Source organism: Pecten maximus, chromosome 18, assembly GCF_902652985.1.
Source record: "Pecten maximus chromosome 18, xPecMax1.1, whole genome shotgun sequence".
Taxonomy (NCBI): Eukaryota; Metazoa; Mollusca; class Bivalvia; order Pectinida; family Pectinidae; genus Pecten; species Pecten maximus.
Genome location: NC_047032.1, coordinates 31,036,193 through 31,064,063, shown reverse-complemented (window position 1 = coordinate 31,064,063; position 27,871 = coordinate 31,036,193). Strand labels below are relative to the sequence as shown.

General features: G+C 35.9%; 1 protein-coding gene across 2 annotated transcripts; it reads right to left on the bottom strand.

Annotated features, from left to right (window-relative positions):
• Nucleotides 1–198: 198 nt before the first annotated feature.
• LOC117316859 (polyadenylate-binding protein 4-like) lies at nt 199–19,074 on the bottom strand. Of its 2 annotated transcripts, none has more exons than XM_033871641.1 (11): nt 18,569–19,074; nt 16,960–17,153; nt 16,331–16,446; nt 15,939–16,098; nt 14,390–14,470; nt 13,743–13,976; nt 12,723–12,926; nt 10,633–10,810; nt 3,258–3,532; nt 2,513–2,734; nt 199–1,359 (listed from the first exon to the last, which is right to left on the bottom strand). In XM_033871641.1, exons 1-11 carry the CDS (start codon nt 18,765–18,767, stop codon nt 1,285–1,287), a joined length of 1,938 nt encoding a protein of 645 aa, XP_033727532.1. In that variant the 5' UTR covers nt 18,768–19,074; the 3' UTR covers nt 199–1,284. The 2 variants fall into 2 exon arrangements, with proteins under 2 accessions (XP_033727532.1, XP_033727531.1); XM_033871640.1 differs by having other exon boundaries at nt 2,513–2,737; nt 18,569–19,073.
• Between the last annotated feature and the right edge of the window lie 8,797 nt (nt 19,075–27,871).

The window sequence follows — 27,871 nt, the reverse complement described above, 5'->3', positions numbered from 1 at the left end:
TAGGGACCAGGGGATAGATATGAAATTTGAGAAATATCCCTTCAGTACTTTCTGAGAAATAGCGATAACAAGAATTGTTTATGGAGAGACGGACCACTGACACAGGGCGATTTGAATGGCCTACCATCTGGTGAGCTAAAAACTACTGGTATATCACTCTGCCTAAAATCTTTAACAAGAACGAAAACAAACACGTTAATGAAACGGAAGTTTTATTTGAACTAAAAATTTTCTGAAAGAAAAAAAAAACAGAATAAAAAGGATTATTAACTGAATCCCTCGTACTCATAAAATAACGCTCCCTCTTCTCTAAAGTTTTCGTCAGTTTGTAACAGGTGTTTGTGCTTCTTGCTCAGGTCAAACTAGCTCTAAAATTAACAAGGTTTACAACATGTTTATACACAGGCTTTTATCACATGTTTTTCAATTTTTTTGTTCATTTTTCATACATATATCATATATATATAGTTTTTTTTTTTCTGTTTTCTTAAAAAAAAAAAAAGATAAAGTTAATAATCCATTTTCTTTATGTGAATTTTTACAAGTTTTTGCGATTTTTTTAGTTTTTTTTTTTCTGTTTGAAGTCTGGAAGTTGTGTTGAGAGTTGGATTATTTGGTAATGTTAGCCATAGACTGGAAACATGGACACCAACACTTAACACACCAACCGCTTCAGGATATAATAACAAATCGTGAGTCACCCCTCCACCTTCAACATTTGTACAGTAAAACAGATCACCTAGCCACAGATATCTACATATCATACAATAATACAATGGATCACATTTCTCACAGCAGACTGACTTCATTACATTGAATACTGAATGTTTTCTACCGAGAGATAATTGTATACAGTAATGGATTATATGACCAATCAGAGGTGAGACATTAAAACATCAGCAGGAGTCACTCCATCGTCGATCTATTTTTGTAGATTTCTGAAAACAGGCTACATGTATTGAATGAATGTAAAACAGCTGGATCAGAGATGATATAAACAAACGAGTGTATCAGACATATATGAGCAATTCCGATGGAGTCCATGGTATAGAAAAATAATGCCCAAAAAAATATCCATTACATGAATTCTTGTGTAAACCACAAACAAACAAAAACAGAATCCTAACACAGGACGCCGTCTTGATTTGGATGTCCTATAAATCTCCGATGTTAAATGCAGTAAACTGGAGATGACTAGTAGGTAGATGTAACAGTTCTGATAGCTTTAGATGGTCTGTAGTCTGGCTGTGGTGAGGAAGGGGAGTGGTATTTGGGCACAGTGCCCTATTCGGGGCCGGGTTTGCCACCGGACGTTTCCTTGGCTTGATGAGCCTGAAGTACAGCAACAGCTTCCTTCACCTGTAACAGACAAAAAGAAGATAATTTACATTTAAAGCAAATATCACCTTCTTACCAAATTCTAATTTTTATATTCTTATCATAATTATATTCTTAACGACCCTTCAACACTAATTAGGACATTAGGGCAAATAAATGGTGTCGGAACAAAATAGGTTGTAAACGAGACAATATCGAATACGAAACAGGTTGTAAATGAGACAATATCAAACACCAAATAGGTAGTAAACGAGACAATATTTTACAAGGTCAGCAAAAACGACACTACATTTCATTTTTCCATTTCACAATTCTTTAACATGGGACACATTAACAAGATATTAAAGCTTAATCAAGATCTAAGAAGGGTTTTGGGCACAAATCATCATGATAAATGACTCCTGGGTATCGTTTCACAAAGCCTCGTAACTTACGAACGTTCGTAAATATTTACGAAAAAGTTACGCAAAACTTACGAATTTCGTAAGTGCATTCCACAAAGTTGTTTGTAACTTTGTTCGTATCTTACGTCAAAATCGTACGTTCTCCCGGTAAAAATATACCACTCTCCAACTCGGAGGTAAAAAAGGACGACACTTCTGGGGTGAAAATTGTACACCGGTCCTATTCCCGAGTCACGTACACAGACTATGAACTTTAATTTGTTCTATCATTGAGAGAAGATCATTTTTTCTATAAAATTCCAATCCTTATTGTTTATCATACGTTAAAACAAACAGTAACAACGCAATTTTCACAGATTTTGCTCACAGATTTTGCTCAATGCCCAAAGACATACATAATGTTCTTAAAATAGACCATATGTTGGCACAGTCTGCGAATATGCGTACAATTAGTTTCATGACAATGTCTATTTTGCCAGCATCCCTCCTCGACTTTCAAAACCTGGTTTCCACCTCGAAACAATCGCTCACAAGGCATATTCGTTCTCTTATGCTAATTTGTAAATGAAATACGACGTCATTTTCTGTTCAAAAGGGCAAGCCTGCGCACGATTTTAAATTGTTTTCGTAAGTTACGACAGGGTTGATATGGCGTAAAGTTACGCAAGGTTTTTACGTAACTTACAAAGTTTTTGTGAAACGCTTATTAACGAAGCTTTGTGAAACGATACCCAGTTAACTTAGACTTGCACTTAATTGTGAGCACTCACCTTAGCCTCGAGAGATTCGTGGGACTCCAGCATGTGAAGCAATTCGGAGTTGTCGATTTCCAACAACATGCCTGTGATCTTTCCTGCCAGTTCGGGGTACATCCTCTGGATAAGTGGGAACAGACGTTCGCCCAACATCTGTTTCTGCTCTTGTGGAGGGGCAGCGGCCAACATGGATGCTGTCAGAGGTTCCTGGCCTTGGACAAGCACGGCCTGCTGGGGCTGCTACAATTTAACAACAAATACATATCAACACAATACAAACATTGCTTTTGATATTCAGTAGACAATACTCTGAACTACACAATGGATACTTTAGATAGGTATCATTTGTATCTTGTCATTACAAAGGCATTATATTCCATACTTAATTCATTCAACTAAATACTTATAATCAACACGACTTGCAATATCGATCAGTTCTTCTTGATAGCTTATATTAGTTTCTGGTGTCTTTAAATATATTAATCGTACTTAACTGGTTTTACTAAATGATGCATATAAACTCAACTGCTTTGTTGGCAACAGTATTGAAATCAGTTTTTGTAATTTCTGAGTTGGTGTACAAGATCAAATTGATTTTCAGATTTCCAACTTCAAATGAATAAAGTTTCCTTTCAATAATCAATACGAAACTTCAATTTACAACTCCAGATTATTGTGGACAAATAACATAACTCTCTATATCATTTTTCGTCCTGATGCAAATTACATTTTTACAGAACAGATTTAGCTATGCGCATACCTGTTGCATTGGCTGGTTGGGCTGGACTGGTTGTGGTGGATTGCGCATCTGTGTAGTAAATTTGTAAGCACTTCTGTTGGGTTGTGTCTGGACGTTTGGTGCCCCAACATTTGGAGGTGCACGACCCGGCATGGGCTGTTGGTTCATGGCCATCCTTGGTTGTGGTGCACCCGTCTGTCCTGTGATGGGACGAGCATTCAGGTTGCTGCGTACTGCTGCCTGGCCTGTTGGGCGGGATTGACGCATTTGTGGTCCAGCTGGCATTGTCTGGAAGCCTGTAACAAGATAAATCTGGAGTGAGCTACCTGTCACACATAGCAAGTATCCTCTGATAAATAAATCTGGAGTCAGCTACCCTTCACACAGAGTCAGCTACCCTTCACACAGAGTCAGCTACCCTTCACACATAGTCAGCTACCCTTCACACACAGTCAGCTACCCTTCACACATAGTCAGCTACCCTTCACAGAGTCAGCTACCCTTCACACATAGTCAGCTACCCTTCACATAGTCAGCTACCCTTCACACAGTCAGCTACCCTTCACACACAGTCAGCTACCCTTCACACACAGTCAGCTACCCTTCACACAGAGTCAGCTACCCTTCACACAGAGTCAGCTACCCTTCACACATAGTCAGCTACCCTTCACACAGAGTCAGCTACCCTTCACACACAGTCAGCTACCCTTCACACACAGTCAGCTACCCTTCACACACAGTCAGCTACCCTTCACACATAGTCAGCTACCCTTCACACACAGTCAGCTACCCTTCACACAGAGTCAGCTACCCTTCACACATAGTCAGCTACCCTTCACACACAGTCAGCTACCCTTCACACAGAGTCAGCTACCCTTCACACAGAGTCAGCTACCCTTCACACAGAGTCAGCTACCTTTCACACCGAGTCAGCTACCCTTCACACATAGTCAGCTACCCTTCACACATAGTCAGCTACCCTTCACAGAGTCAGCTACCCTTCACACAGTCAGCTACCCTTCACACAGAGTCAGCTACCCTTCACACATAGTCAGCTACCCTTCACACAGAGTCAGCTACCCTTCACACAGAGTCAGCTACCTTTCACACAGAGTCAGCTACCCTTCACACATAGTCAGCTACCCTTCACACAGAGTCAGCTACCCTTCACACATAGTCAGCTACCCTTCACACATAGTCAGCTACCCTTCACAGAGTCAGCTACCCTTCACACAGAGTCAGCTACCCTTCACACATAGTCAGCTACCCTTCACACATAGTCAGCTACCCTTCACACATAGTCAGCTACCCTTCAGTCAGCTACCCTTCACACATAGGCAGCTACCCATCACACAGAGTCAGCTAACCTTCACACATAGGCAGCTACCCATCACACAGAGTCAGCTACCCTTCACACATAGTCAGCTACCCTTCACACATAGTCAGCTACCCTTCACACAGTCAGCTACCCTTCACACAGTCAGCTACCCTTCACACAGTCAGCTACCCTTTACACAGAGTCAGCTACCCTTCACACAGAGTCAGCTACCCTTCACACATAGTCAGCTACCCTTCACACAGAGTCAGCTACCCTTCACACAAGGAAGTATCCTCTGATAAGTTCAAAAAGATTGTTGCATAAAGAATATACTTAATGCATCATGGGCTCACACATAACTAAATATTTTCTTCTGAAACAAGCAAATAAAATATATACACGCTAACTTTTCAAATATCATGAAAAATATATCCACTTTTTCCTCACTAATGAAATCTGCTTGCAGACTGGTTAGGCTATCATGTATTTAAATGTCATACTGGTTAGGATATCATGTATTTAAATGTCATACTGGTTAGGCTATCATGCATTTAAACGTCATACTGGTTAGGATATCATGTATTTAAACGTCATACTGGTTAGGCTATCATGTATTTAAATGTCATACTGGTTAGGATATCATGTATTTAAACGTCATACTGGTTAGGCTATCATGTATTTAAACGTCATACTGGTTAGGCTATCACGTATTTAAACGTCATACTGGTTAGGGTATCATGTATTTAAATGTCATACTGGTTAGGATATCATGTATTTAAACGTGATACTGGCTAGGCTATCATGTATTTTACATCTTACTGGTTAGGCTATCATGTATTTAAACATCATACTGGTTAGGCTATCATGCATTTAATGTCATACTGGTTAGGCTATCATGTATTTAAACGTCATACTGGTTAGGCTATCATGTATTTAAATGTCATACTGGTTAGGATATCATGTATTTAAACGTCATACTGGTTAGGATATGTATTTAAATGTCATACTGGTTAGGCTATCATGTATTTAATGTCATACTGGTTAGGCTATCATGTATTTAAATGTCATACTGGTTAGGCTATCATGTATTTAAACGTCATACTGGTTAGGATATCATGTATTTAAACGTCATACTGGTTAGGATATCATGTATTTAAATGTCATACTGGTTAGGCTATCATGTATTTAATGTCATACTGGTTAGGATATCATGTATTTAAACGTCATACTGGTTAGGATATCATGTATTTAAACGTCATACTGGTTAGGCTATCATGCATTTAATGTCATACTGGTTAGGCTATCATGTATTTAAATGTCATACTGGTTAGGCTATCATGTATTTAATGTCATACTGGTTAGGATATCATGTATTTAAACGTCATACTGGTTAGGCTATCATGTATTTAAACGTCATACTGGTTAGGCTATCATGTATTTAATGTCATACTGGTTAGGATATCATGTATTTAAACGTCATACTGGTTAGGATATCATGTATTTAAATGTCATACTGGTTAGGCTATCATGTATTTAATGTCATACTGGTTAGGATATCATGTATTTAAACGTCATACTGGTTAGGCTATCATGTATTTAAACGTCATACTGGTTAGGATATCATGTATTTAAACGTCATACTGGTTAGGATATCATGTATTTAAATGTCATACTGGTTAGGCTATCATGTATTTAATGTCATACTGGTTAGGATATCATGTATTTAAACGTCATACTGGTTAGGATATCATGTATTTAAACGTCATACTGGTTAGGCTATCATGCATTTAATGTCATACTGGTTAGGCTATCATGTATTTAAATGTCATACTGGTTAGGCTATCATGTATTTAAACATCATACTGGTTAGGCTATCATGTATTTAAACGTCATACTGGTTAGGATATCATGTATTTAAATGTCATACTGGTTAGGCTATCATGTATTTAAACGTCATACTGGTTAGGCTATCATGTATTTAAACGTCAAACTGGTTAGGCTATCATGTATTTAAATGTCATACTGGTTAGGCTATCATGCATTTAAACGTCATACTGGTTAGGCTATCATGTATTTAAATGTCATACTGGTTAGGCTATCATGTATTTAAACGTCATACTGGTTAGGCTATCATGTATTTAAACGTCATACTGGTTAGGCTATCATGTATTTAAACGTCATACTGGTTAGGATATCATGAATTTTTACATCATACTGGTTAGGCTATCATGTATTTAAATGTCATACTGGTTAGGATATCATGTATTTTACATCATACTGGTTAGGCTATCATGTATTTAAACGTCATACTGGTTAGGCTATCATGCATTTAAACGTCATACTGGTTAGGCTATCATGCATTTAAATGTCATACTGGTTAGGCTATCATGTATTTAAACGTCATACTGGTTAGGCTATCATGTATTTAAACATCATACTGGTTAGGCTATCATGCATTTAAACGTCATACTGGTTAGGCTATCATGCATTTAAATGTCATACTGGTTAGGCTATCATGTATTTAAACGTCATACTGGTTAGGCTATCATGTATTTAAACATCATACTGGTTAGGCTATCATGTATTTTACATCATACTGGTTAGGCTATCATGTATTTAAATGTCATACTGGTTAGGCTATCATGTATTTTACATCATACTGGTTAGGCTATCATGTATTTAAACATCATACTGGTTAGGCTATCATGCATTTAAACGTCATACTGGTTAGGCTATCATGCATTTAAATGTCATACTGGTTAGGCTATCATGTATTTAAACGTCATACTGGTTAGGCTATCATGTATTTAAACGTCATACTGGTTAGGATATCATGTATTTAAATGTCATACTGGTTAGGCTATCATGTATTTAAATGTCATACTGGTTAGGCTATCATGTATTTTACATCATACTGGTTAGGCTATCATGTATTTAAACATCATACTGGTTAGGCTATCATGCATTTAAACGTCATACTGGTTAGGCTATCATGCATTTAAATGTCATACTGGTTAGGCTATCATGTATTTAAACGTCATACTGGTTAGGCTATCATGTATTTAAACGTCATACTGGTTAGGATATCATGTATTTAAATGTCATACTGGTTAGGCTATCATGTATTTAAATGTCATACTAACCACTGGTTAGGATATCATGTATTTAAACGTCATACTGGTTAGGCTATCATGTATTTAAATGTCATACTGGTTAGGCTATCATGTATTTAAATGTCATACTAACCACTGGTTAGGATATCATGTATTTAAATGTCATACTGGTTAGGCTATCATGTATTTAAATGTCATACTGGTTAGGCTATCATGTATTTAAACGTCATACTGGTTAGGCTATCATGTATTTAAATGTCATACTGGTTAGGCTATCATGTATTTAAATGTCATACTGGTTAGGCTATCATGTATTTAAACGTGATACTGGTTAGGCTATCATGTATTTAAATGTCATACTGGTTAGGATATCATGTATTTAAATGTCATACTGGTTAGGCTATCATGTATTTAAACGTGATACTGGTTAGGCTATCACGTATTTAAACGTCATACTGGTTAGGCTATCATGTATTTAAACGTGATACTGGTTAGGCTATCATGTATTTAAACGTCATACTGGTTAGGCTATCATGTATTTAAACGTGATACTGGTTAGGCTATCATGTATTTAAATGTCATACTGGTTAGGCTATCATGTATTTAAACGTCATACTGGTTAGGCTATCATGTATTTAAACGTCATACTGGTTAGGATATCATGTATTTAAATGTCATACTGGTTAGGCTATCATGTATTTAAACGTCAAACTGGTTAGGATATCATGTATTTAAACGTCATACTGGTTAGGATATCATGTATTTAAATGTCATACTGGTTAGGCTATCATGTATTTAAACGTCATACTGGTTAGGCTATCATGTATTTAAATGTCATACTGGTTAGGATATCACGTATTTAAACGTCATACTGGTTAGGCTATCATGTATTTAAATATCATACTGGTTAGGCTATCATGTATTTAAACGTCATACTGGTTAGGATATCATGCATTTAAACATCATACTGGTTAGGCTATCATGTATTTAAACGTCATACTGGTTAGGATATCATGTATTTAAATGTCATACTGGTTAGGCTATCATGTATTTAAACGTCATACTGGTTAGGCTATCATGTATTTAAATGTCATACTGGTTAGGATATCACGTATTTAAACGTCATACTGGTTAGGCTATCATGTATTTAAATATCATACTGGTTAGGCTATCATGTATTTAAACGTCATACTGGTTAGGATATCATGCATTTAAACGTCATACTGGTTAGGCTATCATGTATTTAAATATCATACTGGTTAGGCTATCATGTATTTAAACGTCATACTGGTTAGGATATCATGCATTTAAACATCATACTGGTTAGGCTATCATGTATTTAAACGTCATACTGGTTAGGATATCATGTATTTAAATGTCATACTGGTTAGGCTATCATGTATTTAAACGTCATACTGGTTAGGCTATCATGTATTTAAACGTCAAACTGGTTAGGCTATCATGTATTTAAATGTCATACTGGTTAGGCTATCATGCATTTAAACGTCATACTGGTTAGGCTATCATGTATTTAAATGTCATACTGGTTAGGCTATCATGTATTTAAACGTCATACTGGTTAGGATATCATGTATTTAAATGTCATACTGGTTAGGCTATCATGTATTTAAACGTCATACTGGTTAGGATATCATGTATTTAAACGTCATACTGGTTAGGATATCATGTATTTAAATGTCATACTGGTTAGGCTATCATGTATTTAAACGTCATACTGGTTAGGCTATCATGTATTTTACATCATACTGGTTAGGCTATCATGTATTTAAACATCATACTGGTTAGGCTATCATGTATTTAAATGTCATACTGGTTAGGCTATCATGTATTTAAATGTCATACTGGTTAGGCTATCATGTATTTAAACATCATACTGGTTAGGCTATCATGTATTTAAACATCATACTGGTTAGGATATCATGTATTTAAACGTCATACTGGTTAGGCTATCATGTATTTAAACGTCAAACTGGTTAGGCTATCATGTATTTAAATGTCATACTGGTTAGGCTATCATGCATTTAAACGTCATACTGGTTAGGCTATCATGTATTTAAATGTCATACTGGTTAGGCTATCATGTATTTAAACGTCATACTGGTTAGGATATCATGTATTTAAATGTCATACTGGTTAGGCTATCATGTATTTAAACATCATACTGGTTAGGATATCATGTATTTAAACGTCATACTGGTTAGGATATCATGTATTTAAATGTCATACTGGTTAGGCTATCATGTATTTAAACGTCATACTGGTTAGGCTATCATGTATTTTACATCATACTGGTTAGGCTATCATGTATTTAAATGTCATACTGGTTAGGATATCATGTATTTAAATGTCATACTGGTTAGGCTATCATGTATTTAAACGTCATACTGGTTAGGATATCATGTATTTAAACGTCATACTGGTTAGGATATCATGTATTTAAATGTCATACTGGTTAGGCTATCATGTATTTAAACGTCATACTGGTTAGGCTATCATGTATTTTACATCATACTGGTTAGGCTATCATGTATTTAAACATCATACTGGTTAGGCTATCATGTATTTAAATGTCATACTGGTTAGGATATCATGTATTTAAACGTCATACTGGTTAGGCTATCATGTATTTAAATGTCATACTGGTTAGGATATCATGCATTTAAATGTCATACTGGTTAGGATATCATGTATTTAAACGTCATACTGGTTAGGCTATCATGTATTTAAACGTCATACTGGTTAGGATATCATGTATTTAAACGTCATACTATCATGTATTTAAATGTCATACTGGTTAGGATATCATGTATTTAAACGTCATACTGGTTAGGCTATCATGTATTTAAACGTCATACTGGTTAGGCTATCATGTATTTAAATGTCATACTGGTTAGGCTATCATGTATTTAAACGTCATACTGTTGACTTAATGTACAAGACCTACCTCCTGCAGGGTTTGGCTGACGGACAGTCTGCCATCTTGGACTGGCACGCATCTGTGTCATCTGCTGTGGAGCGAAGAAGCTTCTCTGGGTCTGTGGCATCTGTGGTACGAAGTAGCCAGCACCACCTCCTGGCTGGAACATCTGACTCATCTGGCCCATCTGTCCCATCTGCTGGCCCTGTGATACAGACACAAAGTAGTGTTTGATATACAAATCTGAGTTACATCGTTGAACAAGACAATTCAGTGAATAACAGTTTTCCACCAGATGTCATTATATATACCAAGAATTTCCATTAATGAATTTGTATTGGATCTTCTTGTAATCTACATATTATTTGACAAGACCAACAGCATTTGATTTGCAGTTGGTGGTATTGAGGTGAATGAATTGAGGAATATTACTATATTACCCAGCCATATCAGAAATTCAATGTAAATATTCCAGATGAACCTATGCCACAGGAAGTTCAAATGACAAAAGAGCAGCAAATCAGGCACTGACAAACTTTTCTTTGAAGTAGACCAAAGGTAGAAATATAGGTCAGTGACCTATTTACGGTACACGACACGCCTCACTAAAGTGAACCAATGACCCAAGTATGAAATTCCAGTGACAAGTATAAGAGATAAAAGTCTGAACAAGATAATGTACAGAGTGACGGACAAGATGCAAAAATCTAGACCCCCTGGGAACGGTTGGAGACCAATTAGTTAACAATCCAAGAATTTAGGATTCAGGAAGTTCAGATGTGTGGAAGGTACTAAACAATATCTTCACAGTGAAGATAACGTTCAAACTTTTCTTCCAATTGTTATTGCAAGCCTCAAGGAAAGCTCAAAGTTACAAAAAACTTTGTCTAGCTGGAACTTGCAAAAGTCCATTTCATAAAGATTTTGAAGCAATGGATATAAAAATAAACAGAACAAAATCAGGATAATTGTAATATTTATATGAAAAACTTTGTTCATGCAACCGACTGCATAACTTTAATTTGATTAAATCTTTGAATTTACAAAACTTTAATTTTTAGTAGCACGACAACTGCCTGAAATGCTAATAAAAAATATTTTTTAAAGATGAGTCATGCTTGTGGCGAAGTGTTGCTGTTACCTTTCTGATGACAAACTATGTTAAATTTCATTCATTCAGTTAAATATTCATATAATATTACGATTATCTTAAGTCCTTATTCAAACCAATGTAGTCAAAAAGATGAAACAAAGAGCGAGAAGAATACAGGGGTTAAAAGCTCCAGTCTGTATGAAAGGTACTAAACAATATCTTCACAATGATGATAAAGTTCAAACTTTTCTTCCAATTTTTATAGCAAGTCTCAAGGAAAGCTCAAAGTTACAAAAAACTTTGTCTAGCTGGAACTTGCAAATTCCATTTCATAATGACCGAATCAATGGATTTGAAATCAACGTAATAAAATCAGGAAAATTGTAATATTTATATGAAAAACTTTTTTCATGTTACCGACTGTATGACTTTAATTTGATAAAATCTTGGAATTTATAAAACTTTAAATTTCCTTTACTTAACAAGACAACAGCCTCAAATGCTAAGAAAAAATATTTTTTAAAGATGAGTCATGCTTGGGTGGAAGTGTTGCTGTTACCTTTCCAATGACACACTACATTCAATTTCATTTATTCATTTAAATACTCAAATTGGACATTCATAACATATTACAATTATCTAGAGTCCATATTCAAACCAACAGTCAGAAAGATGAAACAAAGAGCGAGAAGACTACAGGGGTTAAAAGCTCCAGTCTGTGTGAAAGGTACTAAACAATATCTTCACAATGAAGATAAAGTTCAAACTTTTCTTCCAATTTTTATCGCAAGCCTCAAGGAAAGCTCAAAGTTACAAAAAACTTTGTCTAGCTGGAACTTGCAACTGTAGTACTTCAATAATGATCGGGTTTGTTCTAAATTTCAGTTAGCTATCCAGTGCGCATTTTGTAATATATTCCAAACACAACAAATCATTACTCATTATACAAATTACCATTAATACCAGACTGTTTAACAAATTTGATGTCTGTCTGTTGAGCCAAGGTCAAGTCTGTTTCACTTACCTGCATCCTCATGCTTGCGATGCGCTGCATGTACTGGGAGGCGAGATGGGCCTTCCTGTCCTCCTTGCGCTGAGCCAGAGCCACATACAGGGGCTTAGCTACCACAATACGACCATTCATTTCTGTCACAGCCTTAGTGGCCTCCTCAGGTGAGCTGAAGCACACAAATCCAAAGCCCTTGGTGCGGCCTTGCTCTGACATCACCTACAAACAGCAACAGTGCACTTAGTTGTGTTGTACTAAATTACCTACTAAAAACAACCAACTGTATTTATTAAAGTTTATAAACTTTGATCATCAATAAAACATTTACAACTGTATTTTCTATAAATTGAGGTAAATGTTTATATATATTAAAAGATCTCATATATGCTGTTTTAAAAAAAGAGTTACTTGGAAGGGAAAAAATGACAGAACTGTAATGCAGTGTGCAGCATGTCCATAGGGACAAGGCCATAACTCGTGCCAGCCCAGACAAGGAAATATGCCAAGTTTATGTTTCCCATTTAAGGAAGGCAGTTTACCAACCGCAGATAGTAAACTCCAGGGTGTATGGGAGATACAGAACTAGTTCTTTAAAATGACTTCTCATCAAAACTAACAACTTATTTTCATGCTAACTTAAAAAGCAAATTGGATGTAGCCTCTTTAAAACTTCTTGTGACATCAGTGTTTTCAGTGTATTGGGGAGAATTTTTTGAAAAAATTGTATTAAACAGAGAGAACATTTACATGTTAATAAATGTTATAGTGTACAGTATAAATCATAGTTCAAAAGGAACCATGAAGGGGCAAAATCGGTTTGTACCATCATGGTTCCTTTTTTAATACATATATATTTTGTGTAGTAGTTGCCATTACAATTTCCTGTCTTTTTAAAAGATTTTCAATTATCATTTTCAAGTTAATTGTGGGAATGTAGTAACTCATCCAGTTATATATATATAGACAAGAAAACCACTGGACCTATTTTCCCATTTGAGTTTCATGCGGCCTGCTAGTCCATCCTACGCCACTTACCCTGGCACTTGTAATGGTACCAAACTGTGAGAACTCCTTTCGAAGACGCTCGTCATCAATGTTGTCGTCCAAGTTTTTGACATACAGGTTGACACCCTGGTATCTGTTGATTCTTTCCATACGGATTTTTTCAAACTTATCCTTGAGTTCAGCCTGCCTCTCTGCCTTTTTCTGGGCACGTCCAGCGTACAGAGTCTTACCATTGATGTCCAGGCCATTCAGTTCATCAACAGCCTGTGTAAATAACATAATCACTTGTCAACAATAATACCACCAGAAATATTTAACATAAGATATACAGTCAACTATAGGACAGAAATTTGGGTTATTGTATTTCCTTGTCTTTACATGACTATAACAAGGATTTAATAAAACTACATGTCTACTACACAATCAATAGGTTCATCACGAATTTATTTTTTAATTTCTCTATCAGACTTAACAAATTTTTACTGAAAATCACTTCTGTTGGTGAATATCTTCACAAGATTTAATTTACCAAACCATTTCTAAATTTTGATGGAATGCTTCAACTTTCTTAAAGCTCTCTTATAGCAGAGATTTAGTAAATAATCCAAACTACTAATATCTGACCACTAATTGCACGGTGAAGCTATCATCTGTATTAATATGGACTTGTTCTTTACCTTCTCTGCAGATTCGGGATCCTCATAGCTGACAAAGCCAAACCCTCTTGGCTTCATGTTAGGTCCTTCCTCACTCATCACCTAAAACATATCATACCTCATTAGGACAGCATGTAACAAGTGCAATCAATGATTGCGAAAGCTCACCGGCGGCAGCAATCACGCTATGCATTCATTTTTTATGTATGTATTATCTATAAGCATGTCATTTTAAATTTGTATGTCACATAATATCACTCCTAGACCTCTAATGGATGTATAAACCAAACAAGGATGGATGGTATTGCAGCAGCAATACAAGTCCCCTGCCTTATCCAGGAGTGCAACTATTTATTTCCCATTTTTTAAACTACATGTTATACTGATCATGTATACCAAGTTTCGTTAAAATCAGAGTAGTACTTTAGGATTGTCCGGACACACCTCAACCAATGAGAAGCCGGCGGCCATTTTGAAAAATGTTTTATTTCGAAAAGAAAAATTGGGATGCACAACTACATGTGATACTGATCATGTATACCAAGTTTCGTTAAAATCGGAGTAGTACTTTAGGAGGAGTTGTCCGGACAAGTCTAAACCAATGAGAAGTTGGCGGCCATTTTGAAAATTGGTTTTTCGGGGAAAAAAAATGTGGGATGCACAACTACATGTTATACTGATCATGTATACCAAGTTTCATTAAAATCGGAGTAGTACTTTAGGAGTAGTTGTCCAGACAAGTCTCAACCAATGAGAAGTCGGCAGCCATTTTGAAAAATGAATTTTTGAAGAAAAAAAATGTGGAATGCACAACTACATGTTATACTGATCATGTATACCAAGTTTCATTAAAATCGGAGTAGTACTTTAGGAGGAGTTGTCCGGACAAGTCTCAACCAATGAGAAGTCGGCAGCCATTTTGAAAATTGGTTTTTGGAAAAAAAAATGTGGGATGCACAACTACATGTTATACTGATCATGTATACCAAGTTTCATTAAAATCGGAGTAGTACTTTAGGAGGAGTTGTCCGGACAAGTCTCAACCAATGAGAAGTCGGCAGCCATTTTGAAAATTGGTTTTTGGAAAAAAAAATGTGGGATGCACAACTACATGTTATACTGATCATGTATACCAAGTTTCATTAAAATCGGAGTAGTACTTTAGGAGGAGTTGTCCGGACAACTATTGCGTGACAGACAGACAGACGGACAGAGGGTAAACCTATAGTCCCCCCGTTTTTCAAACGGCAGGGGACTAATAAGAAGGGTGTGGACTTACAAGCTTTCCAAAACTAACCCCCAAAATCTTTAAAGTGGGTTTTGGTGCCAAAAAAGTTAAGTCCACAAAATCCTGGATCCACAAGCTTTCCAAAAGTTTACCCCAAAAACTTTAAAGTTTTGGGGTGGGACGCGGATGCTGACACGGACGCCTGGGTGACAGCATTAGCTCTCGGTTACTCGTAACCGGTGAGCTAATAATAATTAGTATGATTTATAATACAGCTCTACATTTCCTCTCACCACCCCCACTTAAATTTCTGAATCATCAAAGCAATTCACTGTTCCTCACCTTTGCACTGATGATTTTTCCATATGGCTCAAACATATCACGCAGTTTTTCATCATCAAGTTCGTCTCCGAAGTTCTTGACATAGACATTGTTAAATCTCTTCATCTTGTCACCAAGTTGCTCCAGACGCTCACGGCGGTTCATGAACTTGCCCACAAATCTGAAAAGAGCAGGCAAACGTTTAAGCGAGTGGAATTATGAATCAAAAGGATTCAGACCAACAAGATTTACAAATAGTCAATGATCATAATATTAATTATATTTTATTTAAAAGTTACTGTTGGCCTTTTAAAACTTGATTCCAATCTTCCCAGGTGGAGCTTAAAATATTTGTTTATCATCACAAGTCACAACTTTTTTTCTGACATCCAGCCCTAAGAATGTTTACTTACACTTTCTTGCCGTTGAGCAACATGCCATTTACTTTGTCAATAGCATTTCTGGCAGCTTCCTCAGTCTCAAAATGCACAAATCCATATCCACGGGAACCATGCTCATCTGTCACAATCTGCAGGAGATCAGAGTATGTTATACAACACTAGAGATGATCAATTTTGGTAGAGGGTTCTAATATGAGACAAACAACAACTCTGTTAGACGAGGGGCGTTTTGAATACGCAGATATGGATCAGGTTAGACAAGAAAATGGGTTGTAAAAGTAGGTCAAAGGTCTGAAAATGTAGTACCAACGGAAATGTATACCTAAGCTGTATCCTCGTAAGTATTGACACAACACTGTTTTATAGAAACTTTTCTCCTAGCTGATGTTTACCGACAAGGCTTACGACTGACCTTGACTTCATACCAAGAGCTAAACATGTTGTCTTCTCTGTTATGAACACGATCTGTGAATTTAGTCGAAGTATTGGATACCTAGATAGGGGTCAGGTGTTCCCTTTAATCTCTGTCAGCTTTGGAAACGGGTAGTCCAAATAAAATCAAAATCCTGTCAATCAATTTGCTACACTTTACATAAAAGCAGAGACTTGGAGGATTATTTTGGATTCATGTGTGTAATTACCTTACAAGACAGAATGTTTCCAAAAGCGGAGAATGTATCATACAGAGCCTTGTTGTCAATACTCTTATCCAGGTTCTTAATGAACACATTTCCAACGCCAGATTTTCTCAGGGATGGATCTCTCTGGGACCACATGATTCTGATAGGTCGACCCTTGATGGTGTCAAAGTTCATGGTGTCAAGTGCTCTCTCAGCTGAAATAAATGTTACATCTTGTTTATTTTTTTATAGCTCTCAATCATTTTTATTTTCTTATTGAAACTGAAAATGTTAGTTTGTTACAAGTGTTTTGGTAACTGTTGACACTGTTGTCTAGCACCTTGTTTTTTTATCTTCACTTCTGCGTATGTAATTATCCCCAATTTGAGTATAATACATAAATACTGATCATGACACTGGCTCAATTTGGTAATGATGATAACTTGCGTATTATATGTAAACCTATTATACGCCAATTGAGATATAGATTTGTTACTAAATATTGCAAAAATCACCTTAAACTTTTGAAAATTGTTTGTCCAAGTCACATTTATTTAGTCGCAAGTTACATTTATTTAGTCGTGAAGCATCACACAAAAGGAAAATATTTGCACAGTGTAGTGTACCAAGTATTGATGCAATACTTACGATAGAAGAACAAAGCTTTCACATAATTGTCTTAATAAATATCATTTACATTGTTGTCAATTGATGTGCCTTTAAAAATATATTGCAAAATTTATTAAGTGATTTTGGCTATCTTTAGTAACAAATCCATATTCCAATTGGCGTATAATATGCAAATGTATGTATAATACACAAGTTTGTAGTTTTTTTTCTCCAATCTGTTAAATTTCTAATGTGGATTTTGAATGGAGTAAACAGAATGGTAATCATTAAGTAAATAATTGCACTGGAATTCCTTTGTTTTTCAGAATACATAGGTTGCTAGATTCTCCATAGAACAATTTCTGAGAATCCAACTTGAAACATGGCATTTATATTCAGGATATTGTTTTGAGAGGAAACCACAACTTATATTTTTTAAAAAAAAGTTTTATTTGTTTAATATGATGTAATGATGCTACTGATTCAGTAAAACTGGACCAATACGAGTATTTGACCAGTACTTTTCAACATGAACTTTTCGAAGGATCAGTGTCAAATTCTGAAAGTTTACTATTTGCCATACGTGTAAACAGCTAAACCGATTAATTTCTTGTGTTATCATTTCTCTAGTATATGTTTTGTTATATGTAATGTGTGCAAATACAATGTCGATGTTGACAAGCCATGCTGCAATTTTCAATCTGCTGGTTCCTTGCAAAATATAGAAACCTAAATAAATATTAAAACCATCATAGTAGGCCATCAAAATCAACTTAATTATCCATGAAAATACTGAATGCCAAGTTAACAAGATTAAATATGTAACTATCAGAGGCTAAATATATATATTGGAACTTTAGAAACAAAATTACCACCATGTCATGTGATGATGTGTCAGTTTCGCCCATGGCCATTTCATTTGACACGAATGATTCCAAATGTCGTTCCAACTACCTAAGTTAACAAGGAAGTGTTTAATTTATTTGAAAATTATCATCTCTTTTTCATTCACGATTCTTACCATCGGCTGGTTGTTGGAAGTTGACGTATGCATAACCAAGTGATCGTCTGGTGATCATGTCCCGACACACACGAATGCTCAATACTGGCCCAGCCGTCGAGAATTTCTCGAATAACATAGCTTCGGTAATGTCTGCCTGAAGATCTCCCACATACAGGGACGCCATTGGGTAGCTAGGACCTGCTGGATTCATTGCCATTTTGACTGGTATCTCTTTGACGTTCTACAAGTGTTCAATCTTTTTCTTCTGACGATGTTTCAACGACTAAAATGGCGTCCACCAACTGTTGCTGATCTCAAATGTGCTGAAAACGGAATATTCTTACGACAAAAACCTACCGTTCCACGATTTTTTTGTAGTTTTCAAGTTTTTCAGATTTTTTTGTGTTTTTTCAATTGGGTATTAAACTTAAAATATACAGTTTTCGGTGTTGTGCTTCGGATAAAGTCCTCACACAAACCTATCACCGACTTCACGATTTGAGAAGAGGGATGGCAGAGGGAGCCACTGAGCCTTTAAATACGCTATGAACAGGATCAGTCTGCGCGATAAAAAATAGTTCCATGTTTCGTAACTTTGCACAGAAATTTTAGACTGTAATGAAAAATCTTTAGTGATTTAAAAGGAAATCCTAACAATTGAACTGGAAATTTTGTAGATTGATCGATTTACATACTGTCAAATCATACATTCCTTTCACATATTTGTCAGTAATGACGTCACTAAAAAAACTTGTTTAATTCCTCCGCACCAAGGAACACGTGCGTAATAGATTTCAGGCCGTTCATGTCTGCCGTTATGCGGTAAAATGCCTTAAATGGCAGATGCTCGACGATATGACAGAAATACGCAAAACAAATATTATACACGAATTTGATATTTTAAGTAAAATGATACATACATACAATGTAATTATACGCCATACACATATAAATATATTTATAAAACTGGAAACATATGACACACCCCTCCTCAAGAAAAAAAGTTATAAGCAGTTCAGTGTACGGCCTAGCACAGTTATCACAGCTGAAAACCTGTTTACACAAGACGCTCATGTGATTTTTTTTTATCTATTAGAAACTATTCTCGAGATAAAGGAAATCGTTTATTTCACTAGATAATACTCTCAATCTCAAGTGAATAATAATAATAATAAATCCTTTATAGGGTCTCGATTTAATTCCGCTGATTTTAGAAACACGTATGTATCTCGGCCCAGTAACACATATATTTTGAGTATGTAAAAAATGCATTTAGCTGCTATTTCACCTCTCTTCTCCATGGAAAGCTAAGCAGTATTATAAATGCATAGGCCTAATTAACCAGTCTTGGGAAAATATGCATGCATATATGTGTCTGCATGTATAGCTTATAATGAGGTTAAGTTCGTTTCCATACACGAACAATGGTAAGATCCCGAAATCAGATAATCTATTTTTAAAAGGGTATTCGTCGGTGTCGATATTATAGCTATCAGGAAGGTTTCTATGGCAAGTCAAGTTGTCATGTTGACCCAGTAATCAACCAAGAAAAGAAAAGATTGATTTTACGAAAAAGAGGCAACAAACGACCTTGTCAAGCTGCTTAATGGCACTTTTACATAATTAACGATTTTTTTTGTCTCTAAAATAAAATAAAAAAAAAACAACAATTAACAAGGGTACCGGACACCTTACCTAGTCCTACAATATCATCCTTTGGTATTGACCATGTGCTAATCTTTAACTCACAAAAATCATTGACCATATCGAATATGATACCATGCATGGAGAACTTGAAATCAAGGACACTCTATACAGACACTTAAACATGAACTGCAATCTAATTAAAATTAGACTTGCAATGATACACCGCAATATTTCTATTGAAGTGTATCATAGAGTATTGTAGAGGGGCGGACATTATAGAAGTCTAATTTTAATTAGATTGACATGAACTGCTGAATTACCTCGATCTTTACTTACAATTCCACAACAGCAGGGACAGCGAACAACTACGCCTTACAACTTGAATTCCCTATAAATGTTGATTTGCATTTCTAGATGTTGACTACTGACGGAGAAATTAACAACAGAAGGTTTCGAGAGATGTAGGTTGAGGAGGACCATGGTAAAATTGTATGGTGCGGCATCAAGGTCTCATTAGGAAATACCGATCATTTCCTTGTACGGTGTGAAGTCGTGTTCGATGCTTGTTGATAAACTTAATGGTTAAGTTTTCTTTCTTTATGGTTTAGTGGCAATGACCAGATTTGACCTTGATTTGTTTATATGGTGGGTGTTGTCGATATAATTTGACCCAGATTTGTATGGTGCGTGTTTTCGATTTGACCAAGATTTGTATGGCGGGTGTCATCGATTTGACCAAGATTTGTATGGTGCCAGGTGAGTGTTTTCAATTTGACCTATATTTGTATGGGGGTGTCGTTGATTTGACCTAGATTTGTATGGTGTGTGTTTTCGATTTGACCTAGATTTGTATGGCGAGTGTTGTTGATTTGACCTAGATTTGTATGTCGGGTGTCATCGATTTGACCTAGATTTGTATGGCGGATGTCATTGATTTGACCTAGATTTGCATGGCGGGTGACATCGATTTGACCAAGATTTGTATGGCTGGTGTCATCGATTTGATCTATATTTAAATGGAGGGTGTCGTTGATTTGACCTATATTTGCATGGCGGGTGTCATCGATTTGACCTATATTTGTATGGCGGGTTTCATCGATTTGACCTAGATTTGTATGGCGGGTGTCATCTATTTGACCTATATTTGCATGGTGGGTATTTTCAATTTGATCTATATTTGTATGGCGGGTGTCGTTGATTTGACCTATATTTGCATGGCGGGTGTCATCGATTTGACATAGATTTGTATGGCGGGTGTCATCGATTTGACCTACATTTGTATTGCGGATGTCATCGATTTGACCTATATTTGCATGGTGGGTATTTTCAATTTGAATTATATTTATATGGCGGGTGTCGTTGATTTGACCTAGATTTGTACAGTGGGTGTTTTCAATTTGACCTAGATTTGTATGGCGGGTATCGTCGATGAAGCAGAAGACGGTTTTCCTACTGGAACTCCTGGTCTTAATACTCTTTGTACCTTTTTTCAGTGGTCTCATTTTTGTTCATATTTTGATTAAGAATTACATCGTATCCTTTGTTATTTTATTGATTAAATCGAAAACATCGCAATCTCTTCTTCATCAGCCACTTCATTGATCTTACCAACATTAAACAACTTTCGATTTAGCTGAATAGAAACTCTGAGGATTTCAATTTCCATATTGCTAATTCTTCAGTTACATGGTTGCTTCCTCAGCAGTTACGGTGTATATGTACCTCTGTCAATTCAACTTGGTTTCCTATATACTAAATTTCGATGATATATACCATGCATCATAAAACAAAATTTCTAGGGGTGCAGGTTGGTGAAGACTGTCTCGATCTATAATTTTTAGTGTGCTATGTGAAGATAGCTGGGTTTGGTGCTCGATATGCCTGCATGTTTGTGTCATTGCAAATAGTCCCCAGGGGAATAGGGCGGACCTAATTAAGTCACAAAAAATAATTGTCAGATAAAAAAACCACCACCTTATCCCGAGAATTACCCGCCCCACGACTACAAATCCCCCGCCCCAACGACTCTAAATCCCCCGCCACACGACTACAAATCCCCGCCCCACGACTACAAATCCCCGCCCCACGACTACAAATCCCCCGCCACACGACTACAAATCCCCCGCCCCACGACTACAAATCCCCCGCCACACGACCTAAAATCCCCCGCCACAGGACCTAAAATCCCCCGCCCCACGACTACAAATCCCCCGCCACACGACCTAAAATCCCCCGCCACACGACTACAAATCCCCCGTCACACGACTACAAATCCCCCGCCTCACGACTACGAATCCCCCGTCACACGACTACGAATCCCCCGCCCCACGACTACAAATCCCCCGCCCCACGACTACAAATCCCCCGCCACACGACCTAAAATCCCCCGCCACACGACCTAAAATCTCGTGTCAAGGAAACGTAGTTGTGGGACGTGTCATACTGTCCACGCCTATAGCTACCCCCTGTGAACTAGTGTAAACCATTGGGATTTAGCCTGAATTCCCAATCCATGGTCCATATACATGTGTATATGTATAATATATATGTGTGTGTTAGATAGCATGATACATAATCAACACAACGATACTGTTAATCTATTAAACTTGAGTATCTTTTTCATGTTCTATGTCTGTATGTGATCGTTGGTAATCTACTTGTGTCTTGATAAAGGGATGAATTGCCTCGAGTATTCGACAACTTACTTGTCTGTACCGTCGTTATATACTTGACCAATTATGTATGTTGGGAATTCGTGCCAAGTCCCTGTGGTGTAAACGTACGTAGTGCACTTTATTACATTTTTACCAGTGAAATATCAAAAATTATTCATTCTATAAAAGTGATATTTTTCACTAGTGAAGAATATCATATTTTTCACTAGTGAAAAATATCACTTTTGCTGATTTGACCAATCAAATTAAAGATTAGAAAATACCAAAATAATTGACTGATCAGAAAGCCCGACATATATGTCAGCACCTGGACAGGGGAAACTACTTTTTTTGTTTACAAATTATCGCTGTAGTTCTAGTTAGCATACGGGGTAGGGTTTTCGTTGATAAAAAATGTAATAAACAGAATATCTAACAGTGTCTTCAGTAAAACCAAATATATTTCACTCGTGTGGCTAATATTTTGATATTTTCACTCGTGAAAAATATCAAAATATTAGCCCCACTCGTGAAATATATTTGGTATTACTGAAGACACTGTTAGATATCCTCTATGGGTTAGTCTGCACTCAACTTCGGTTACCGGAAGAACTCGGCAGTACCAGGGTTTACTTAGAACTCCAATGCCACGTATAGCTACCCCTATATATGATATAGGAATCTATTATAATGTTACCAAAACTTAATGGACATTTTAGTCGTATAGCTACCCCTTTATATGATATAGGAATCTATTATAACGTAACCAAAACTTAATGGACATTTTTAGTCGTAAGATAACCGTGATGATATCGATTTTCTTATTGTATATTTTCCGTTTCTGTATAGTAACAACCCCTAATTTCCCAACATAAACACTGGCGTGTTCATACTTTTTATTTGGAGAACATGAATCAGACTACCTGGACTTATATATAAATGTATATACGGGGCCTACCTTTCCCAAACACCCAGCTTTTGTCCTTTTCGAAAGTCAAATTTGGTCAAATCCGTTCAGCACTTTCAATTATACCAAGTAGCGATTTAAAGGAAAAGTTGACCAACAACAGAACGAGGCACCATATGGTATAAGCCGATAGGTCCTTCGGATCAGGCAAGCTATTGAAAACAATATCACAAGCTATCACTAATTTTCCCGTTGCATATCAATCATTTAATTATAATCACACTTCCGAATTCGATTTTTAAAATGTTGTAGTTCAAGGGAGGAAACTATCAATAACTAACGGCAGGGACATATATAGACTTATTATACGTCCCTGCTAACGACATCAAATTGATTTTCAAATAAATATCTAATTCATTTGAAATATAATCTAGATTTCGTTCATGTTGAAGATTTGGTGAAATCTATTGTAAAGAAATTGTCCATGACTCAAAAAACAAGACTAAAACAAGAAATATTGATATCAAAGCTTTTATTGATTAGATGAGGAAGGAAAAATACCGTGCCCTTCTGGACAATCAATACTCCTGTGGGGATCACACCCATACAGCCAGGGGGTGGACTACTGTTACCATGGAAACATGTAATGCACAGATAATTAATCATATCCAAATTTAAAAAAACAACATGTGTTATTGAGATATCCATAAGAATAAACTAGGTAAACTACTGATGTGTTCGAGTTTACATCTGGATACAGGGCGTAGATATGTTTAAAACTGGGCTGTACACGTATCACAGTTTGACAGATGGAAATGATCTCCCACTAACATTTACCTCTATAGAAAAGTGCAAACTATTGATAACAGATCAATACTGATACTGCTTTTGCTGATGGTATTTCTCTTTAGAATAACCAATACAATTAAAACAATCTGGAGAAAATGAAATTATCAAAAAAAAAAAAAAAAAATCAAAGTTATTCGAGCATTTTTGTCATTTGATGTATGGTATGACATTGTCTCCTGCACTCATCTGAGCATACCAAGGGCAGGTCACTTCTGATTTCCATCAACTCATCACATTATAAACATCTATATTATGTCTACTCATTGACAGAAATACAAAATATTACAAAATTTCAACAAAAAAAAGTTCCTGCCCCAGGGCCTGCATAACCCAGGCTGCTATGTTTGACCTGGCAACCAGTTGCTAAGGTAACTCTTGTTGCTAAACAACAGCAAGCCATGCTTCCTCCGACATCTGTTGACAAATCCCCTCAAACTGACTTTCAGATGCATATCGATATATAGGTTTTGTCTCAGATGTTGAAAGAACATGGCCTGTCATGTAGTTAAGCAACTGTTACCTTGACGACTAGTGGGTACTACTAGCATAGCAACCTGAGTCCTCTGGTCACGTGACCGACCTGGCAAATCAGCAAAACTCACGGATTAGGGCACTAATGTCAGACGACCAGAGGCTGCTGTAAAAACACCAAGACCTGCGGAACCCGTGTTTGTATAAAAATATAACAATTTAACAAACGATTGCACAGGAATGGTGTCCTATGTGTAATACTGGACTGATCTTGTTCCCTTACATAGTAAATCTAAGTTGTAACTTGACATTTTCATTGTTAAAAAATATATATATATAATCAAATGCAAAAAAAGTTATAGGGTAAATTTGTTCAAAAATCGTTTTCGGCTGATTTCCGTTTCATACACAAATTTACCTTCATACAATTACAAGTCACTGGTACATGTTGCCAGCACAAGATTAATGTACACATGAATGAGTGTTTTCGTGTACAACTATATACTGGACAAACACACAGGGAATATTTACCTGTCAGGAATATTTACCGAAAACGAGGTTTGAATCACATACAGTGAAACATACAAAACATCTAAACAGAGAAAATACACAAGCTTATACTACTCCATAAATCAGGTGATCATGTGACAACAAAACTCATGTGACAACCATCCATGTGATCATGTGACAACAAAACTTATGATCATGTGACAACCATCCTTGTGATCATGTGACAACAAAATTTTATATCATATGACAATAAATCTTGTGATCATACGATTGGCATGAAAATTCAAAATAAAGCTATAAATGGGTACAACTTTCATCTTTAAAAGAAACTGAAGCCCAAACTTCAACCCAAGGCTATACATTGGCAGACTGCCTATACTTATAGATGTCACCGAAAACATTTAAATGCTTTTTTTCAGCATCAAGACTTAAAACACATGCAGAATCACTTTCTGTTACATAATCTTTCTCTTAAAAATTATTGTTAGTTTATCAAACTTTTAAAATAATGATATTCAAAGTGATAATACAACTATAATGTCAATATTCTATATATACATAGTGTTGTGTAGGACACAGGCTGGCCTTGAGAGTGGCTAAAACAATGATGCCACTCATCACAATATAAACTAGAGTGTTAATATGGCACCTTTCAATATTCAGATAAAATTTCAGGAACTCTCATCTTTGTTTGGTTTTGAAATAGTCCAATTAACATGATTGTGTTTTTGGTTTTATTAAGTCTCAAAATAAATTTACTCTAAGAAAATATTAATCATAAAACTTGTGCCATATGAAATGTCTACTGATGCCATTTTCATAAACCTGGGACTGTGATAATAGGATTTTTACCAAACTACTAATACAGAGATGAGTAGAAGACTATCGTATGATATGACTCCAAACAGTATCATACTTCACCAATATACATCTGATTTGTGTGACAGTAATTTCCCCCCAGTCAATTAGGTCCAAATTGCCAAAACTAATTTTCATAAAATTTACGCGTTTCTTTTACCGAACATGAAAATTTTATCTTGAAATATTGAGATTCGACACCTGTTGGATTAAATATTCGATCTACTTATCAAGCCAACAAAAAAATTGGATATCACTCTGAAACATGTAATATTTGTTTGTTGACAGACAGTTACCATATTATATATCCCCAATGATAGACTTTTCTCTATGATACTCTCAATATCAAAGTACTGGAGATTCACACAGAAAGTTAACGGCTTGAAATTCTCAGGGATGGATCCCATGTGACCACATGACTCTGATAGGTCGACCGTTGTTGGTGGCAAAGTTCATGAAGTCAAGTGCTCTCTTAGCTGAAATAAATGTTACATCTTGTTTATTTTTTTATAGCAATCCTTTTTATTTTCTTATTGGAACTGAAAATAATGTTAGTTTGTTTCAAGTGTTTTTGTAACTGTTGACACTGTTGTCTAGCACCTTGTTTTTTATCTTCACTTCTGCGTATGTAATTATCCCCAATTTGAGTATAATATATAAATACTGATCATGACACTGGCTCAATTTGGTAATGATGATAACTTGCGTATTATATGTAAACCTATAATACGCCAATTGAGATATAGTTTTGTTACTAAATATTGCAAAAAATCACTTTAAACTTTTGAAAATTGTTTGTCCAGGTCACATTTATTTAGTCGCAAGTCACATTTATTTAGTCGTGAAACATCACACAAAGGGAAAATATTTGCACATTTTAGTGTACCAAATATTGATGCAATACTTACGATAGAAGAACAAAGCTTTCACATAATCGTCTTAAATAAATATCATTTACAATGTTGTCAATTGATGTGCCGTTAAAAATATATTGCAAAATTTATTAAGTGATTTTGGCTATCTTTAGTAACAAATCCATATTCCAATTGGCGTATAATATGCAAATGTATGTATAATACACAAGTTTGTGGTTTTTTTTTTTCTCCAATCTGTTTAATTTCTAATGTGGATTTTGAATGGAGTAAACAGAATGGTAATCATTAAGTAAATAATTGCACTGGAATTCCTTTTTGTTTTTCAGAATACATAGGTTGCTAGATTCTCCATAGAACAATTTCTGAGAATCCAACTTGAAACATGGCATTTATATTCAATATATTGTTTTGAGAGGAAATCAAAACTTATTATATTTAAAAAAAAATTGTTTTATTTGTTTAATATGATGTAATGATGCTACCGATTCAGTAAAACTGGACCAATATGAGTATCTTGACCAGTACTTTTCAACATGAACTTTTCGAAGGA

What these genes read in the sequence shown, in the direction of transcription:
- LOC117316859 (XM_033871640.1), bottom strand. Translation starts at nt 18,767, where the DNA reads ATGGCAATGAATCCAGCAGGTCCTAGCTACCCAATGGCGTCCCTGTAT. An exon ending in CTTCCAACAACCAGCCGATG is followed by an intron (nt 17,154 to 18,568) that starts GTAAGAATCGTG and finishes CATTTATTTCAG; the next exon opens with CTGAGAGAGCACTTGACACC. An exon ending in GTACCATTACAAGTGCCAGG is followed by an intron (nt 12,927 to 13,742) that starts GTAAGTGGCGTA and finishes TGCTGTTTGTAG; the next exon opens with GTGATGTCAGAGCAAGGCCG.